Source organism: Procambarus clarkii, chromosome 91 (assembly GCF_040958095.1).
Source record: "Procambarus clarkii isolate CNS0578487 chromosome 91, FALCON_Pclarkii_2.0, whole genome shotgun sequence".
Lineage (NCBI taxonomy): Eukaryota > Metazoa > Arthropoda > Malacostraca > Decapoda > Cambaridae > Procambarus > Procambarus clarkii.
In genome coordinates this window covers 11,298,358-11,317,927 of record NC_091240.1, presented here as the reverse complement: position 1 = coordinate 11,317,927, position 19,570 = coordinate 11,298,358, and the positions used below count along the sequence as shown (strand labels likewise).

The 19,570-nt window shown below is 37.8% G+C and overlaps 3 protein-coding genes across 4 annotated transcripts; 1 reads left to right on the top strand and 2 right to left on the bottom strand.

Annotated features, from left to right (window-relative positions):
* Positions 1-443: 443 nt before the first annotated feature.
* On the bottom strand, positions 444-8,713 carry lark (RNA-binding protein lark). 2 transcript variants are annotated; one of them, XM_045768073.2, is made up of 7 exons: positions 8,580-8,713; positions 5,518-5,736; positions 5,091-5,258; positions 2,878-3,189; positions 2,471-2,649; positions 1,099-1,128; positions 444-886 (listed from the first exon to the last, which is right to left on the bottom strand). In XM_045768073.2, the coding sequence occupies exons 2-7, from the start codon at positions 5,722-5,724 to the stop codon at positions 856-858; spliced, it is 927 nt and encodes a 308-aa protein (XP_045624029.1). In that variant the 5' UTR covers positions 5,725-5,736; positions 8,580-8,713; the 3' UTR covers positions 444-855. The 2 variants fall into 2 exon arrangements, with proteins under 2 accessions (XP_045624029.1, XP_045624030.1); XM_045768074.2 differs by having other exon boundaries at positions 8,465-8,646.
* Positions 8,714-8,859: 146 nt separating this feature from the next.
* Positions 8,860-13,142, top strand: Mthfs (methenyltetrahydrofolate synthetase). Its single transcript, XM_045768075.2, has 3 exons — positions 8,860-10,408; positions 11,780-11,968; positions 12,880-13,142. The coding sequence occupies exons 1-3, from the start codon at positions 10,167-10,169 to the stop codon at positions 13,043-13,045; spliced, it is 597 nt and encodes a 198-aa protein (XP_045624031.2). The 5' UTR covers positions 8,860-10,166; the 3' UTR covers positions 13,046-13,142.
* Positions 13,143-14,949: 1,807 nt separating this feature from the next.
* LOC123773847 (MIF-like protein mif-2) lies at positions 14,950-19,562 on the bottom strand. Its single transcript, XM_069318765.1, has 3 exons — positions 17,760-19,562; positions 16,602-16,776; positions 14,950-16,178 (listed from the first exon to the last, which is right to left on the bottom strand). The coding sequence occupies exons 1-3, from the start codon at positions 17,863-17,865 to the stop codon at positions 16,115-16,117; spliced, it is 345 nt and encodes a 114-aa protein (XP_069174866.1). The 5' UTR covers positions 17,866-19,562; the 3' UTR covers positions 14,950-16,114.
* Positions 19,563-19,570: the final 8 nt, after the last annotated feature.

The window sequence follows — 19,570 nt, the reverse complement described above, 5'->3', positions numbered from 1 at the left end:
AAGAAATATGTCAAGAGCCTACACAAGAGCCATCCACCTGGACAAGAGTGAAAAGACCTATTGATGATTAACTTACATGCAAAATCACATGGGAGACAGAATTGCCTTCTTTCATATGCACACAGAAGTAAACCTTAGCATCAATAAACAAAAGCAAACAACAATAATTATTTCAATATACTGTACAGCACTATATAATTTTCCCAGGAGTTTGTGGATGGGTAGAACAATGTAATCATACGAACTAACAAGAAGGCAGCTTTGGATTTAACGTTTAAAAAATCTGGTAACTTACCAGTATCAACCGAACCGTTTGACATCTCAAGGCATCTGTAGGGCATCACTGTCCAATGAACTTCAGAATACTCTTTACTATTTTAAAAAAGATAAAGTAGTATTCAAGATACAGATACCGAAGGATTTCACAGTCAGTAAAACAAACGTTTAATCTGTACGGTTTTTACTTTTATTTGTAATTATTCCTTAACATTCATAGTACAATGGAGCCTACATTACAACAAAATATGAAACAAAGGAACTCAAGGAACAGTACCTGATCCTAACCGAGGAGTGATCGATCTTGACAGCAGTTTCTAACTCTAAGGAAAAAATTAATCGGACTGACAGTGAAATTCAATAACAGGGTAATGCCCTTTGGGGGTATCACGAATGAGCTTCGTGTGCCCATCCTAGGTTGCTAGAGCAGCGCGGCACGGCATAGCCACGATGGCGGTATGGATCCGGGCGGAGCCGACGCGACGCTACAAGTTACGAATACACGCTGACACCACACTACCGCGCCCCGCACCAACGATCAAGGGTTCAGCGGCGGTGCTCCCGGCGTATGTCGCGCGCTTAGTATGGCCGGCGGTCCGGTGGGCCGTAACTGCGGCAATAAGGAAGGGGAGGGAGTTAGTTCTCACCTGTGCCTTCTCTATGTCAACCATCAAATTATCATGAAAATAAACAGCCTTAAATCTAAAATGAAATGGATGCTGAAGATTTCATCAAATGATGTTAAGAATTAACTAAGACTAACGATGCTGGCTACATGGGAATTTAATGTGTAAATGATTAAATACAATACATTATACTTACCCACGCATTGGTGGAGGGGGAGGAGGGTAACTGTAAGATAGAAAAATTTTAATTAATAAAAAATAACTACTGTACTGTATTCCAACTAGAAAGTCTTCAATACCCTACCAAAATACAATGAAACCATTATACTATACTTACTTTACCACCCATTAATAATTTGTGTGTAAAATTCACATGCTATACTGTAGTAGCACATACATAATACTGTACTAATTGTACTCTACGCAATATTCCAGAACCATTAACACTTTTGCATTATGTGTATGTGGTGCCTATCCTTCCGAAAGCTTGTTTACCGATACATAAAATACTTATATTGCACAGTGCTTATTTTTTTGTTTGTAAATCTATTTATAGGGGTAAGAGAAACATTAAGATCAATGTTATTTTTAAATTTATTATTTCTCTGTGATTCAGTACATTATTTATAATCATCAGGTTTACTTATATCTACTGTATTTATCACCAGTGCCACCCTTCATTACAGGAAATTCATTTAAGGCTCCAGATCAGCCACTTAAGTATATCTTTTGAGTCTACTAGAACAATATCATTGGCTTGGCATCTCTTACTGTTGTGAGTTACTTCATTATTCATTTTAAATATAAGTTCACATTACTCCCAGATCATACAAGTTTTCCTTCCATTATTTTGAATAGTTTCAGTTTCTTCTGAAGTTTCAGCAATTTACGTAAGTGTCTGAATTATGCTTTTATCAATCTTACAAAATATCCAGATATGTAACCCATAGAAAATATTGAAGATAATCAAATAGAGAACTCTGGAATATCTGGAGAGGACTAACTTTGCAACCGAGAGCGTGATCCACGAATAGGAAAAACATGGCCGACTAACCTGACCAAGGTCTTCAACAAGTGCTACGATTGTGATCTCGGCAATAGAAAAAGTCAACAGGATCACTCGGGGGGTGTAGGCCACATAATAGAAGGTAATTATCTAGTTTTGATGATTTTATGGTGATTAGAAAAAAAATAATTCAATACTATACAGAGAGTAATCACACTAACGTGACTGCATCAAATGAGAAACTCCATAGGAGTTGTGATGAGGCTTCCAGCCTATACAATGGGTGTTGCCATGCACACGCTCTAGTGACTTGACCACGACATGGTATAAGGATTGAAACCTGGAGTTCTACTAAACACACAAGGGTTTTTCCAGAGACATCTACTAAAGCCAGACCAAGATTATCCCACAATCCCCCCAGGATTGGGGGGATGAAAGAGGAGCATCAGATATAGAATATTCCTAGATGACAGCCAGAGTGCATGGGGGCTTTTTCTTAGGAAAAGCATTTGAACTGATTAGGTTATGTAGTGCCACATTACGAATACAGAACTGTACTTACCGAGGTGGTGGAGAGCGTCTACCATATCGCAGATAATCAGGATGTGGAGGTAGCGGTGGCAACCGTCGTTCGTATAAATCATCTAGCATGGGTGGTGGTGGTGGAGGATGATCACCACGACGTTCATACAAGCCTTCATCATAATAGCGATCGTAACGATCATATCTGTCAAAATCATCCTGAAAACAAATTATTTTATTTATACAAGTTAAATATTATACTTTGCAATGGCTTTAATTATTTTTGCTAATATTATATTAAATATATTATACATATACAATACTGTAATGCATTTTACATAATGCAATCCTTTAGTGCTCAAACAATATAATCAGTCCCAAAACTTGTTGATCACACACAAACGTATATAAACATAAATATTGTAAATAGATTTGAAAGCAACTGACCCTATACCGCAACATGCGCTCTCTAGCGTAACTGGGTGGTGGTGGTGGTGGATAAGGATCATATCTGCTACCGAAGCTACGGCCTCCTCGCTCTCGATCAGGATAACGAAAGCCTCCTATGCGTCCATCCCTGGGACATTCCTTGGACCAATGACCACCTGACCCACAGCGGTAACACATGTCTGGATTTCCCATCCCAGCCTGCTGCCTGACCCGAGAAGTAGATTCTTGGACCCTAAGGCGCAGACCATGAAGCTCATATCCATCTAGTTCCCGAATGGCTCGTTGTGCCTGAGCCTCATCATCCATGTGCTGAAAAGTCAAACAAAAAAATAAGTGTAAGGTAAAATATTTGGTATTCTTATGTCTGTTAATTCTCTACAAGTACTATAGTCAGCACCTCATTCTTCAAGAGTTTGTATAACACAAACCTTGACCTGGAGTATTTTAACACCAAAAATCAAACCAAGTAAGAGTGAATCTACTCTGAACATTTTGGCGCACAACACCCAAATACAGAACATTTTAACCTTATGACTTCTTACTATACAGGTAATTATCTGCATTTATGTACTATCTAGGTTAAATCCTGGCATGTAGGCACTTTCAAGGCACACTACATAGAATTATATACAGTACTATATAGATTTATAATTTAACAGAAGTACAGGTAATTAGCAATATGATGTTCAGGTAATCATTTTATTGTGAGAAGAGGAAGATCAATATACTGTATATTTGGAGAGTTTAATCCTTAAGCAGCTAGGGGTCCTAAGGAGATTTACACCCATGCTCAAGAACAAAAATTTTAATTTTTTTTTTCGTCTTTAAAAAATTTTAATCTGTGTTCCCGAGCACGAGAAAAATAATAAAAAAATCATAGGCGACATATTTTGGGCACAATAGGCCGAGGAAGTCTGGCAAAATGTGGGCGTTGACAGAGCAGCTGTCAGAGGCGGTCAGTGTCACCCGAGCTGAGAGGCGGGAGTTGCCACAAAGATATTATTACCTAATTATTTCAATGTCTTTGATGTTTTCTTATTTTTTTGCAGTAATATTATTCAGTAGTGTGTACTGTGATATATTTATATAATAAAAGAGGTGAATCATCGCTATATTCAAAAGTATGGTGAGCATACAGTATTAGTGATTCAATTATTATGTTCATAAAACAATAAACAGTTTTGCTGTTATTACACTATATACATAGGTTATATATAAGTATCTGAATGTTTTATTCACCATAACAAACCACTAAGTTGGTACTGTAAGTCAAAAAGCAATGAAGAGTGGCCGCCACACCAGTCAGCCACTCGCTACCACTCCTCCCTCAACAACACCTCATTAGCCCACATTTTCCGCCCACCATACTGTTTTTGCTTTTATTCACTATACACAGACATTATATAGAGAACCACTGAGCTGGTATAGTGAATGCAGGCATTAACAGGTGGCCACACAGTCTCCCTCAGCATTACTCCCACACAGCGCTAATTATCACAACAATCTTGCTATTATCACAATCCTGATCATTGTTATCACAGACAGGGTTCATCTGTAATACTGTCATTGCTAAATAATAGCAGTTACATATTTATTTTGACATTTTTATGGGATGCTGTGGTCACAAGCTGAACAGCAATGCTGTTAGCTCATGCTGTGTGCATCAGCCTTGGTTGCTCCCACAGTACTGTGGCTCTCACACCAGAGAATATAGTCCACAATTTTTTTTTAAACATGGCGTCTGTTTACAAGAGCCCTGAGGAAGCTGATGTAAACCCCGAGTAGCCGCGGGCCATTTGAATCGTGCCCGGCACCCCATGGCATATATATACGCTATGCGCACGGTGGGACATGTTACTCATGGCGTATATATATACACCATGTGCAGTTTAAGGGTTAAGAATATTACCTTATGTTCCAATAATAAAAAGTCAATATGTCAATTCCCAAGATTAAGGCCACATAAAAATTTACATAAATTAAACTGATATCAGTGATTTTCATTATTGCAATATGCATCATAAAAAATAAAATAAATAAATAAATGTTTATTTAGGTAAGGTACATACATACAAGAATTTTTTTTACAAAGATTGGTGGACTTATAGATAGAGCTAGTACATACAATGCCTAAAGCCACTATTACGCAAAGCGTTTCGGGCATGAAGAGCAAAAGACAATTTATCAAATTTACACTATAATTTACTTACAATAAAGGCATAGTTGGTCAAAATGTCAGCCTCTACTACACTGCCATATACTTCAAACAGGCTTTTCAGTTCCTCAAGTTTGGAATCCTTATGAAGATTGCCAATAAATATTTTTGTCTTCTGATTTCCACCCTTCCTAGCACCAGTGGAGGCCTCAACTACCATTGGCTGAAATATACATTTCATTAAAATCTAAGATGTACAGTACTGTACTTGCTCTTCTTAAAAGCAAAGCAAATGTAAAATCATTACATATATCAATGGTGTACAACAACAAACTATAATAGTAATATAATTTGGAAAGTACACTGTATATTTAACAATGAATTAAAACAATAACTGGGTGATTTTCTTTATGCCCTGCAAGTTCAGTATGTTAGGTATGTACACAAGTGAATTATTACCTTTTCCAACTTTAAAATCTTACCTTTCCATGAATAGAGTGACCATTCAGTGCTTCTATGGCTGCCTGACCCTCATCTTCCTTTTCCATGTGAACAAAACCATAATTTTTCACAACATCAGCTTCAACTACAGTACCATGAGCTTCAAAGAGTTCTCTGATATCCGAGCCAGTTGCACGGTCACTTAGGTTTCCAACAAATATCTTAAAAGTATTTCCCCGCACAGGCATCTTGACTGTTATCTATTTAAAAACAAAATAAGTTTGCAATATTATTAAATATCATTAAAATTAAAATGATTAAAAACAATATACCACACAAATGCTTCTTAAAGATATCTCGGGTTATTCTCTAAATGACCATATTTTCCTAGTGTAAGATGTAATGCTATAGTGTGCCTTCCCCCTGCTTTTGTCCCTGTTTTGTGTTTAGATTTTATGTCATCTAGATATTGTATCTAGATCCTCATACATAATGCAGAACAGCCAGAGATTCTTTGAACCTAGTCATATTCAATGTGTGACATGTCAGTTTAGTGACATGTCACTAAGTGTTACTTGCACTATACAAATGTTTTGCATTTTTTTGTGGTAACATTGACTCTACTATTTCTAGTTAACACACTTCTGTTTTCTTCAAATAAATAATACTGTACAAGAGACAGGAGTTCTTATCTAATCATACTTTTTATGCATCTATTGGATAACACAAGATCATGTTCAAGTGTCATTTACTGCAAGTTTGACAAATGGCATTAACTTTATTATGTTCTTGCTGATTTGTAAGAGGTTGAGGTTTGCTATGGACCAATATATGCTGGGAAATGCAAAGATATAATACTTTACAGTGAAACAAATACATTTCATTAGATTGTTGTCACTAGTGGCAGTTAGTTTATTGTGCACCCAATACTCATCCTCAGTGGTACCATAAAGGGGATGCTGAGAGTACAAAAGTCTTAAATCATACCTCTGTGGATATTTGACATTACCTTTTACAATTTATCTGCACATCTTAAAATTAATCATAGATAGCTATAGGTCCCCCCCCCAAGGTCTGATCCTCCCCAGGATGCATTCCCACAATGAGTTGCCTTACTTCCGAGTATCTATTTATTGCTAGGGGAAAGACGCCTTAGGTGAAAGGAAACACATCCAACCATTTCTGTACCACATGGAAATTGAATCTGGGATCCCCAAGTGTGACTCGTAAACAAAACCGAGTCAGTATAGAATATCAGGGCCTTGATATTATAGTTTGGTTCATTCTCAACGCATAATCGGGATTCCCTAGTTCGAATCTTAGGCAGGGCAAATTATGGGGCATGTTAACTTTCACCTAATGCTTCTGTTCACCAAGCAATAAATAGGTACCCAGGAGTTAGGTATCTGTTGCATCCTGGCGAGTCAGTAGTTCCACCTTGGGGGCCTTGATACAAGCCAAACATACATACATACACAGACAAACCTAATTATGAAATTGTTAAAAATATTTTCTAATATTGGATATTACAGGGTATTAGAAGAATTTCTGTTTATGATTTTAATCAATATAGCTTATATCTTTATCATGTACAAATACAAGCAATTACCCGCATGTTTCTTCTCTTGGCACCCCTACAGACACCCCCCCCCCCCATGATGTAAATTATATACAGAAGTTTAGAACATGGTTCATTTTTCTCATTGTTAAACTTCAAATAACATTAGATCTGGCCGGTCAGTTGCCACGACATACCCAAGGTTGTCCACCAAAGGATTTTAAAACCCATCTATCCTTATTCAAGCCAATGACACATACAGTTTCTACAACTAAGAAACAAGCTTTGCCGAAATGCCCGTGTAAGGTTTGTCACACCCCGGGATGGTGTAGGTCAGGAGCTTTTGTAAGTGTATTACTTAGGATACCTTATGGCCCTCCAACTTAATGTATGATGGCTACAACTTCACAACATATTCAACAAAATGTAGTTGAGCATACAATTAGTGGCCAACAGGTTGACAATTATGATTTGTACAGCTGTTGATGCAAAGTGACAGGAACTATATAAAGGACCTATAATTACTAAATTCAGTAATTAATTCATTATGACAGGGAAGAGGCAGCCAATATGTAGACTGTATATACATGTTAGGCTCATCTAGCTTCTGACTATAGTATATCTTATATCATGGTTGTTATATTGAACACATTTTACTGCATTATACCCTGAAATAATCCTCAAATTATGCTACAATGCACCTATTGATAACCCTCAAATTTTACTTTAAAAGTAGCTACTAATCTTTGTCAAATTTTCTTAAAATGTACCCGTTAACATTTTTTTCAATTTTGCTAGAAATTACTGTACCGACTGAATTTTTTTCATTTTATTTTCTTTTCTTAATTTTATTTATATATACAAGAGTTCTTACATTCCTGTGCAGCCACTAGCCTGCATAGCGTTTCGGGCAAGTCCTTAATCCTGTTCCCCGGAATAAGACTAGGTACCCATTTTACTGTTGGGTAAATAGAGACTACAGTTAAGGATTGGCGCCCAGTCAATCCTCCCCGGTCAGGATACGAACCCAGGACAAAGCGTTCCCAAAACGCCAGACGAGTGTCTTAATCACTACACCACGGGGACCGTTTGATTAAGGACTTTTCTGAAACGTTATGCATGTTAGTGGCTATACTATTACTAGAATGTAAAAACATCAATGCTATGTACTCTCATAAACCCAATGTATCTTTTTGTATATATATATATTAAAATAAATCTTGAGCCCCCCCCACCCCCTTGGCCAAAGGAACTACTGCCCCCCTCCCCACCCCTGGGGTGCATCCCCACAAGCTAACTCCTAGGTACCTGTTTATTGTTTGGTGAACTGGGGACATTAGGTGATAGGAAACACGCCCAACTATGTCCCGCCCGGGATTCGAACCCAGAATTCCCGATAAAGAGTCGCGAACAAACCCCCAGACTACTACCGTAGTTAAAACGTAGTTGAGGCCGTGGGCGAGACTCTCAGGTTGGCTCCTTAACACACACAAACAAGACCTTCTCCTGGCACCAGTAATCTCAACTAATATGACAAACACATACCTACTCCCCCAATATATATAGGAATGTATCTGTCAACTGTTAGTCTTCTCGTCCACTACAACCAAGTAATAAAAGATGGCGGACACATAGCATTAGTCAAATGAGAGTTTCCTCATACTGTCTTATAATGCTTCAAAACCCTTCCAAAAAATATTGTTATATATTTATATATATACACTAAATAATGTAGAAATGTGTTGCACGCCATAGGTGAGATAGATTGCTTCAGATATAATGCCGCTCGTCATTCATGATAGGGGCGTCGCTATATGATTTTGTTAGTATATTATTAAGTTTAGGTTCAAGTACAGTAGTGTGCTGCTACCTTATTCTTTGTGGAGCATTGCAGAAAGTAAATCAAGAGCTAGATATAAGTTCACCTATATAATATCCCCCATCTGGTGGTTGCTGGTCATATACATGGAATGTATCTTATCAGTTAATATAGTGACTATGCGAAACCATGACCATGCAATTGCTTTGTAATTTATTATACACCCACTGCCTCTTGCAGTGTGCGAGTCACTAACTTCTACCAAAACCTGTAGACACAACCTATCCTTACTCTCGCTCAAAGGATGGCTATGGTATGCATAATAAATTAACTAAAATCAATCATCTCATATACATTATATGTTGTGTTGATTTATGGGCGACGATCGTGGGATCGGATGCGCCCATATACATTATATGAAAATATGAATTACGTATTATTGCTATATAATGAGATAACCACAAGGCAGCATAAGCTGGGACGACCACAAGGCACTGGCAGCATCAGCTGGGACGACCACAAGGCACTGGCAGCATCAGCTGGGACGACCACAAGGCAGCATCAGCTGGGATGACCACAAGGCAGCATCAGCTGGGATGACCACAAGGCAGCATCAGCTGGGATGACCACAAGGCAGCATCAGCTGGGACAACCACAAGGCAGCATCAGCTGGGACGACCACAAGGCAGCATCAGCTGGGATGACCACAAGGCAGCATCAACTGGGATGACCACAAGGCAGCATCAACTGGGATGACCACAAGGCAGCATCAACTGGGATGACCACAAGGCAGCATCAACTGGGACGACCACAAGGCAGCATCAACTGGGATGACCACAAGGCAGCATCAACTGGGATGACCACAAGGCAGCATCAGCTGGGATGATCACAAGGCAGCATCAGCTGGGATGACCACAAGGCAGCATAAGCTGGGATGACCACAAGGCAGCATCAACTGGGATGACCACAAGGCAGCATCAGCTGGGATGATCACAAGGCAGCATCAGCTGGGATGACCACAAGGCAGCATCAGCTGGGATGACCACAAGGCAGCATCAACTGGGATGACCACAAGGCAGCATCAACTGGGATGACCACAACAGAGCGGGTGGACTCGTCAACCTCGCAGTACCAGCTTTTGCAACAGGTGTTGACATAGTCCAGTATTGTAGCTAGGCGACAGGTGTTATATAGAGGGTTCTTCACCCTCGACGACCTCTACCCCCGTCAGCCCCAGAGCTAGAGGCTGCCGGCAGACATACAAGGGCCTCGTCCAGGGGTCACCACCTGCCAACTCTACAATTCTTCCCATCATGATGAACGCTGTCAAGACGGCCAAAGCCGCTCTGCGCAAAGAAGTTAAAGTGAAACTTGATTCTTTGAGTACTGCAGAGAAAGCCCGACAGTCCGTAGTTGTCCAGGAGAAATTATGGCAACATGAACTTTATAAGAAAAGTCAGCGGCTGTCAATATTCCTGAGTATGAACGACGAGATTCAGACGGAGCCAATTCTCAGACATGCACTGGAGGCTGGCAAGACCTGCTATATCCCAAGGTTAGTCCTCATTCTCCACCTCACCCTTTACTACTACAATATATTGTATAATCACTGACAATTTTTTTAACATGGGGTGTTTGCCAATACATTATCCACTACTTTAATAGTGTACTGCATTGTTTAAGATTGACTACTTCTATTAACTTTTAAATAGCTAAAAATTTCCCATTTATACCTTAATTACTTAATGACATGAACAATTTAGTAATATTGTATTTAAATTTTTTTGACTTAATTTGCATAGGTAATATTATAATTTATCAGTGTAATCTTATTAAGTGAACAGATCACAATGGGCACCAAGACCTATCGTGGCCCATAAAGTATTGACTAGGCCTTATGGACAAAGTCTTGGTGGGCTGGAATATGGTCAGGTGGTGCCGTAGCAAGTAGTCGTGTCACGGTGTGTTGGCATACTCTACCTACATTTCAACACAGTACATCTTTTTTTTTTTTTTTTTTTACTATTCAATGTACCAAAAAAATCTGATGTTTTACTTGAAAATTTACTAAAAAAGTATGAAATGCAGTACAGTAGTTTGTTTATGAGTTAGAGAGTCTCTAGCATATCCCTGACAAAATTAGTTTAATCTCTGTATCTGAATTTACCTGAGGGGTACTGACACTAGATGAGGACAGGAAGCCAACGACATTACTGTAGATTAACAGATTACAATTAGATTACTGTAGTGTTTTATTTAAAAAATTATAGACCATAATTATTGACAAAGATTAGCAATTAGTACACTACAGATACAGTAATATAATTTTAGTATTGGTTTTGTTTATGGGAGTATATAGTACAGCTATACACTGTACAGTATTTGAATACTGTACTGTCTTTTCAAGGAAATATCTAAATTTATGGACAGTATGATCACTTAGAGTTAATTAATTTGATATACTGTAAGTTAAATGTTATCTGGAAAATATCATAAGGCAATAGTATTTTGTGAGTTAATTGAGAATCAGATTTTTAAATTATGTTATTTTTGTGTGTAGAGTTATTATAAATACAGGTACCATGAATTTATGTGAAAGTTCAGTAACTTTTAAAGATGTACTATTTAGTTTAAGATCTTTTACCTCACTTCAAACCAATACTGTACCTGTATACATACCATTGAGAGTGAATCATATTTTATCTTGCTTATTTGTATTTTAACTATCAATGCTCTCCTTTCTGTAATTTTATAATTAAAATTAAAATCTTACATAACTTTGTATAAAGACTTTGAAGTGGGATCAAGATTTATTTAGGGCTTGAGATGATGAGTTTATGGGTACTTGATGGTGTTGGTGCAAATTATTTTAACACTCATCTCATGAAGTATTGAACTGTTTACATATTACTAGCACATTTGACAGATATGACAGCAAATCCACCTACATGGACATGGTACGCCTTCACTCTTGGGAGGAGTATGAGTCTTTGCCAGTAACAAAGTGGCAGATCAAGCAGCCACCTCTGAGTGAGCAGTGTGAAACTGCGCTCTCTTCTGGGGGCCTTGATCTCATCCTCATCCCTGGATTAGCTTTTACAAAAGAGGGTCACAGGTAATATTATTTTAGCCTTTATTATATTGAAATATGCCAACCATACCATCAAATATATTTAAAGAGAACTTTAATGAACTGAAAACAGTTATGGTGTACTGATATAAAGCATACATAATTTAGTAATTATAGTGTACAGTATATATTTAGTTGAAGCAGGCCACAAGAACAAAGGAAGGGATGTTCCGTCAGTACTGGATCTAATATTCGCCAGAAAAGAAGAAGAGGTATTTGACATCCAGTACCTTCCTTCCTTGGGAAAGAGTGATCATGTCCTGTTGGACATTAAATATGCTTTGTGATATAATCTAGTAGAGAATGGGGACATTGAAACAGTTGATATACTCAATTTCAAGAGAGGATGCTATGGGGAACTTAGAAAATATTTTTATGGGTATAATTGGACAGACTTGTTGCTAGGCAAGGAAGTAAATGAGATGTACACCAAATTTTGCAAAATATACCATGAAGGCACACAAACATTCATACCAAAATAGAGATGCAGACCTAGGAAACAGGGTTGGTTCAACAGAAACTGCAAAAGTGCTAGAGATCAAAAGACACAAGCTTGGAATCATTATAGGAAGCGGCCAAACCCCCAAACATACAAGCGATACAAAATGCGAGAAATAACTACATGACAGTAAGGAGAGAGGCAGAAAGGCACTTTGAGAACAGTATATCAGACAAATGTAAATCAGATCAAGGCCTTTTCTATAAATTCATGGCGGTATTAAATAGTATACACATCATTCAGATTAGCTGCAAAATGCCAATTAGGTTCTTGAGATGAACCACACCTCAACTACTGTACCCCAACACAAGTCATTTTGACTGAAAAGACATTGTAAATAGATAAGATGAATTTACTATACTGTAATAATGTGGTGTTTGATGTGTTCTCATTACAGAATGGGAAGAGGACGAGGCTATTACGACAGATATCTAACCAGATGCAGAGCTTCACAAATTAATGCACCAAGTACAGTTGCATTAGCTTTTAGTGAACAGATTTTCCCTGAAATTCCCACAGAAGACACAGACATGCTTATTGACATTGTACTCTCAGCAGATTAAATGAATAATTTTATGCAAAGGTAGCCTATATAAATTTGTACTTTATAGTATTGTGTGCAAACCTAATTTTTTAATAAACTATAATTTATACAAGAAATAGTTTCATTTGTAAGATTTTACTTCACCTTTCACCACCCTGTATGTATTACAGCAACTTGGACTGGCCAGAACAAAGCTGGTCTAGCTTCTTGTAAGGTCAGCATTCAATTCCTGATGGTTCAAATGGTTGGGCACCATTCAATCCTTCACTCCATCCTCACTTCCCAGCTCCTAGTCCTAACAACTTCTTTTGATTGGCTATGAATCTGGCTGGAAAAATGTCGAGTGGAGTATTGCATGGTTCCATCTCCGGCCAATCCCTTTTTGTCATATACTGTACATCAATGATATAGATGGCAATATTACAAACCACAACATCAGATTTGCAGAAGACACCAAGATCTATGGTAAAGTAGGAAGCAAAAACAATTTTTAAGCCTTACAAAGAGATTTACATATACCACCAAATGATCAAAAATGAAAATGCTTTTTAATACAGCTGTAGTATAAAATGAATGGAAGACGTTGCATGTAGGGCCTAAGAAAGTACTGTACTGCAAGTAATTATCAAAAGAATGCACCAAGCTGGGTAGACTATATAGCAGGGCCTAAGAATGCATGTCATCAATATCATATCAATAACTAATATGCAGTAGATTTATGCAAAGGACCTAGGATTAAGGATCCAGCAATCACAGAAAGTGGCACAACGAATGGATTCTGCAGTAGAAACAAAATCCAAACCAAATTTTAGGAATAGTCAAAAGAACCTTTGACTTTAAGCAAAATAAAAGTGGTTATTTAACTATATGAATGTCTGGTATGCCCCCATCTGGCCTACTGTATCGAAGCATGGAGACCTCACCTTCAAAAAAGGATATATTTCCTCTAGTTGGAGAAAGTTCAACACATCACAACAAAATTCATCTCAGAACTAAGTCAACTCTCAGACCATTAACAGATGAGTGCCATAGGGCTAACAACACAGCAAACCAGACGTGACAGGGCTGATCTCATCGAGACCTTTAAAACACTGAAAAAGTCAGGGATAATAATCCAGACCAATTCTTTAAAGTCAAATATAGCACATACAAGGGGCAACAGCTTCACACTCAAGAAGCCACAGTGTAGGACAAAAAACATGTGTTTTCACCAATAGGGTTATAAACCTACGGAACCACTTATCTGATGAAGCCATAAGTGTAAGACATCCTCAGCCACAATGGGGGAAGCCTTTAACCAGCCATTGGCTTCCTGTCCTCACTGAGGCCACTAGACAGATAGTGGCCCTCGGGTAAAAAAAACAACTTTAAAATTATACACAATTTTATTGATGTATACAGTACAAGGTAATAAAAACTGATTCCCGTGCAAGTCACCTACCTCTGTGATGTTCATTGATTTTTGTCCAATATTATGGCATGAATGATACAGATGTTTTAGGGAGCCGGTCGGCTGAGCGGACAGCACGCTGGACTTGTGATCCTGTGGTCTTGGGTTTGATCCCAGGCACCGGCGAGAAACAATGGGCAGAGTTTCTTTCACCCTACGCCCCTGTTACCTAGCAGCAAATAGGTACCTGGGTGTTAGTCAGCTGTCACGGGCTGCTTCCTGGGGGTGGAGGCCTGGTCGAGGACCGGGCTGCGGGGACACTAAAGCCCCGAAATCATCTCAAGATAACCTCAAGAAGATAAAGCCTGACTGCTCCAAACTTAAGACCAGGATCAATCGTCCGTAATAATTCTGAAATTGTCATGTTACAATACCCACATTTTCATTTATTTTATATAGGAAACCACAAAGAGTTAATGACAAAATTGTAAAAATGTACAGTTTAAAGTCTAGTAGGATTAGAAACTCAACAATCATTACACTGTGTATAACTTTATTAATGGCATAAACACTGTGCTGCATTTAAACTATAACAATGATTGCAAGAATTTAAAATGTTGTGAAGGTCATGCCAGTTATCACCCATAATAATATGTATACAGGTACTGTACTGTGCTTCAACATATTGCTTGCAAGATACTAGGTAAAGTGAAGCATTTTATAACTAGAGTAATTGTAATCATGAAACTATACAGTAAGATAAAATCTCAGGTCACTTTATATCTCTTGCTGAAACACTTGAGTTATGCCACATTGTATGCCTAGTTATTCAAATTCATTGTTACATTTTCTTTATTTTCTAGCGAAATAACTGGAATGTTTGCTATAAAACTTTGTGCAAAATTTTTAATTAGAAGGCTGCATTATTTTTAAGAGTACAGTATCAGAGTAATTCAGAATTGTATTACAGTAAATAATCTGAGTATAAAGCTCTATACTCAGAATTGTAGAACATAAATACTGAATATGATTTCTTCACAAATTGTATGTAGTTACAGATGCAACAAAGTATTTACTCAGCAGTATAAATATTTGTATGCTCATGTGCATAAGAAATTATTCAAATATCTTCATTTTAGTGAAATTTGCATTACATTTGATGATGACTGATTACAGTGTTGAAAAAACTCATGTCTGTCTCCAGATGTGACATTTCATAGTTTTTTACAATGACATCTTCATATTAATGGGGGCCTCGTAGCCTGGTGGATAGCGCGCAGGACTCGTAATTTTGTGGCGCGGGTTCGATTCCCGCACGAGGCAGAAACAAATGGGCAAAGTTTCTTTCACCCTGAATGCCCCTGTTACCTAGCAGTAAATAGGTACCTGGGAGTTAGTCAGCTGTCACGGGCTGCTTCCTGGGGGTGGAGGCCTGGTCGAGGACCGGGCCGTGGGGACACTAAAGCCCCGAAATCATCTCAAGATAATCTCAAGATAATAGGTACTGTATTCTTACAATGTTCTTATTTTTAGCTAAAAAATATAAAGAATATGATAATTAATTGGGATGCAGTATATTGATTTGTGAATATTTAATCATGAAAATAGGCACAACTTACATAATGCTTTTCATTAGATTGTAGTTACCTCAGGTTAGAGTTGATAAGAGACTATTGATGCCAAAAATTATTAAAATTATTAAAATACTTTACCATTAACACCTACTTCATATGGCATTGGTTCATGCATCACCACCTGAATACTGGAAAAACAATATGTGTAATAGGTATTGTGCTGTGAATCAAATTGACAAAGCACCTCACACTAGCCCTACATGCATATAAGGAAGGCTGGCCCAAAGTCAGGCTGCAATAGAAGAACTATTACAATTGTCTATACTGTATAGGTAACTTACACATATTGTGCACAAGACAGAACACGAAACAATATGTATACATTGGATTAGTTTAGATTTCAAAAAGAAATCTTTCCTGAAAGATTTCAGGAAAGACCTGGGTAAATACGAGTTCGGTAAAAGGGTTTTTGTTTTGTGGAACCAACTATCACATAACATAATACAAGTGAGATCGCTTGATTGTTACAAGCTCAGGTCAATTTGGAAACTAAGTCATTATAATAATGTAATCAGTAAGGCAAACAGTGACTGATTAGTATTAATTCTTACTTGCGTGGTGTGATACAGGTATGGTCAGCAATGAATTCCGTGAGTTTCTCGGTGACTGGTTGCGTCAGCTCTCGTGTGTTGAGCCCTATACAGGTTATGTCCAGTAGACACAGTGGCTGGAACCCACCACCATGACTCAACCGGAGGTCAGTCTCCACACTCACCCACACACTCTACAAAGATATTTGTGTTGATATGGATACTTGAGAATATTATTTGTTCATTCAATCAGCTAGGTTAAGGCTAACACTTCACAGGTGACTGCATGGGCAGTCTTGACCTTGACTTGCAGAACTTTGGTAAATTTGATTGTGTAAGACTTTCATAAAAATGTTGGTGGATACATATATAATACAATCATATTTGTGAAAATCTTCTATTTAATTAATAAGCTGTATGTATAGTGTGTGACTCGGTAGATAATGTCCATGCTGTTCAGTCAGTCAGGTTAAGCACTGTTGGATCTGGCCAATAACTGGGGCCAAGAAGAGTAGAAGGGAATTGTCAGAAGAAAATGCCAAGCCATTATGACTTGGAAGGGATCAGGACAAGGATTTGGGATGAATGGGGGGGGGGGAATGGTGCCCAACCACTTGGACAGTCGGGGATTGAACACCGACCTGCATGAAGCGAGACCGTTCAGCCCAGAGATCATTTTATTACTACTACATATAATCAATAAAGTGACCTCTATAATTTCATAGAGTACTGAGAAGATCAGCAAGTGAAAGTCAACTTATATAATGGCATCATTGGTAGCCTATTCTTATGAAATTTAAAGCCAAATTGAATGAAACTTGGTACAGTACAGTATACTAAATTTTACACGGTACAGTAGTTATATAGCTGCTTGCATATGATCTTCATTTACTCCAGTCCTGACCCCCTTGCTCTAAATGCCATCTAAGGAACTGGTTGTAAAGAGGTTGGTCATAGTGAGTTGAGATATAACTGCTGTGGGTTATGAAGGCCAAGATTTATTTGCAATATTTATTTGGGTCTCTGGGATATTCCTGACACAAGCTTAGCCTCACCTAATAAAAAATATGATACTGTACTGTATCGTGAATAGTTCGGCTATCAATTTGCCTGTATTTTGTGCAAGGAATTCAAACAATGATATTAAACTCTCCTTGTACTGTATGTCTGTACTTATCTCTGGAGGTTTGTTAAGTACTTCAGCCAGTTTTGCCGAAAGTTTCTTGTGAAATTCTACAGATATTTTCTCTCCAGGCAAGTTGGTTCTCAAATACACACGAGGCATTATTTTAACAGGTAGGGATCGCGTGCAAGCTTGTAGGGATTAATTTAGAGAGTGAAGGGTCTATACTCTGGATGCCTCGGGTATCAGATAAGTTATCTATACAGTATAGTTTATACACTGCAGCTCTTGAACTCTTTGTCATGCTTACTGGCCTGTTTTCAGTTAGTGGTATAGCTGTCGAAAGTCACAGAGTCCTCCAAATATAAAACGTTCTGTTAGCATAGGTGGCAAAAGTCTTGACATTATTGCAGTATCTGTAATCAATAAAAAATATCAGGTTTAGATAACTTTTAGCAAACTAGTGTTTGGGTTTGACCGAGATGCTAATCTTGTAAACACAACAAAACGGACATATGGATATCTGTCACATTTTGTAGTTATTCCCTGTAAGTAGATATCAGTAACTGGACTAGGTCACAGACCTTACTAAATTCCATGTGTTTAATATTTTCACTGAAGCACCAAATAACTGGTGATCATGGTGGATCACAGTAACCTATGGACTAATCACATAGTCTATCTGAATTTTATATTATAGAAATACAATATACTTACATCATTGAAACTACACCTCAGCGTTATCAGCTCTGATGAAATATATCTTCTATACAGGCCACTTTTGATTTAAATGTTAATATTCATATGAAGTATTCTATATGAGGGATTATACAATACAGATTAAGAGCTAGCAAACTTTTGGTAGAGTACAGAATATTTCAATGTATCCTCCAGATAAGTTCAATACACATAGCAAATGCAGGGTAGCTGTACAAAATGTGAGTGGCTGCACCCAGGAACAGTCAACATTTTGTACTATTAACTCTGAGGGGGGTGGGGAAGACTCCGGGAAACAAGGCAACAGCCTAACCTAATTTCTCCTAGGCCTAGTATAACACATACATTGTAAGTACAATATTTGGCCAAAGATTATGTTTATTAGGCCTAAGAGAGGTTTGGTTGTATAGCAGTTTTTTAATGCTCTTTAGTATTTTAATACTGTAGTTCTAGATGTGGACTGTTTTGTGTGCACATTCTTATTTCTGTACATGGAGTATGCCACCATAGTTACTGAATGTACTATAATTCTTAAAGCGTTAGTTTATTGTGCACCATAGACTCATCATGTGAATGATAGTTTATTGTGACCCCATATTTTCATCCTGCAAGCAGTAGATTTATATGATACTAGACTAATCCTGAGAGCTGTAACTTGTTATTCAGTTAAGAATACTTTATGATTGAACACACCTAGTACTATATCATTTGTTCTGATACAGATAATAACTATGGGGTTGTATTGCACCCATTGGTCCGATGATGGTCAACTGCTAAAGTTTTGTTATCAGCATCTCAAGTACCTCTGTTTTTATTTCTCTTATCACCACTTTAAGTCTCCACTGAAATCACCACCCCTGTCATTACTATTTTTGCTACTATAACCCCAGTATTATTCTCACCTCCAATATTCATATCATAACAGCAATTGTTTCTGCAATCATATCTTTTATCAACATCATATTTATATCATGATAGTTGTGACCATGGCAGTGATGCTTCCTGTACGGGTGTGGGAATGCTGCTCCTGCCATGGGCATAGGGATGATATTCCCAGTATGGGAATGATGATCATGTCATGGCTAGACTGCTTCTAGTATGGGTGCGTGTAATAAATTATTTTCAATCCATAAATTTAGTTTTCAAGATC

Excerpts from the sequence above, each read along its gene's own strand:
- lark (XM_045768073.2), bottom strand. The coding sequence starts at position 5,724 with ATGCCTGTGCGGGGAAATACTTTTAAGATATTTGTTGGAAACCTAAGT. Across the intron at positions 5,259-5,517 it reads GTCACTCTATTCATGGAAAG|CCAATGGTAGTTGAGGCCTC; the intron begins GTAAGATTTTAA and ends TGTATATTTCAG. Across the intron at positions 887-1,098 it reads CCCCCTCCACCAATGCGTGG|TTACGGCCCACCGGACCGCC; the intron begins GTAAGTATAATG and ends TTATTGCCGCAG.
- Mthfs (XM_045768075.2), top strand. The coding sequence starts at position 10,167 with ATGATGAACGCTGTCAAGACGGCCAAAGCCGCTCTGCGCAAAGAAGTT. Across the intron at positions 10,409-11,779 it reads AAGACCTGCTATATCCCAAG|ATATGACAGCAAATCCACCT; the intron begins GTTAGTCCTCAT and ends CACATTTGACAG. Across the intron at positions 11,969-12,879 it reads TTTACAAAAGAGGGTCACAG|AATGGGAAGAGGACGAGGCT; the intron begins GTAATATTATTT and ends TTCTCATTACAG.
- LOC123773847 (XM_069318765.1), bottom strand. The coding sequence starts at position 17,865 with ATGCCTCGTGTGTATTTGAGAACCAACTTGCCTGGAGAGAAAATATCT. Across the intron at positions 16,777-17,759 it reads AGTACTTAACAAACCTCCAG|AGAGTGTGTGGGTGAGTGTG; the intron begins AGATAAGTACAG and ends AAATATCTTTGT. Across the intron at positions 16,179-16,601 it reads ACCTGTATCACACCACGCAA|TATTCAGGTGGTGATGCATG; the intron begins GTAAGAATTAAT and ends TTGTTTTTCCAG.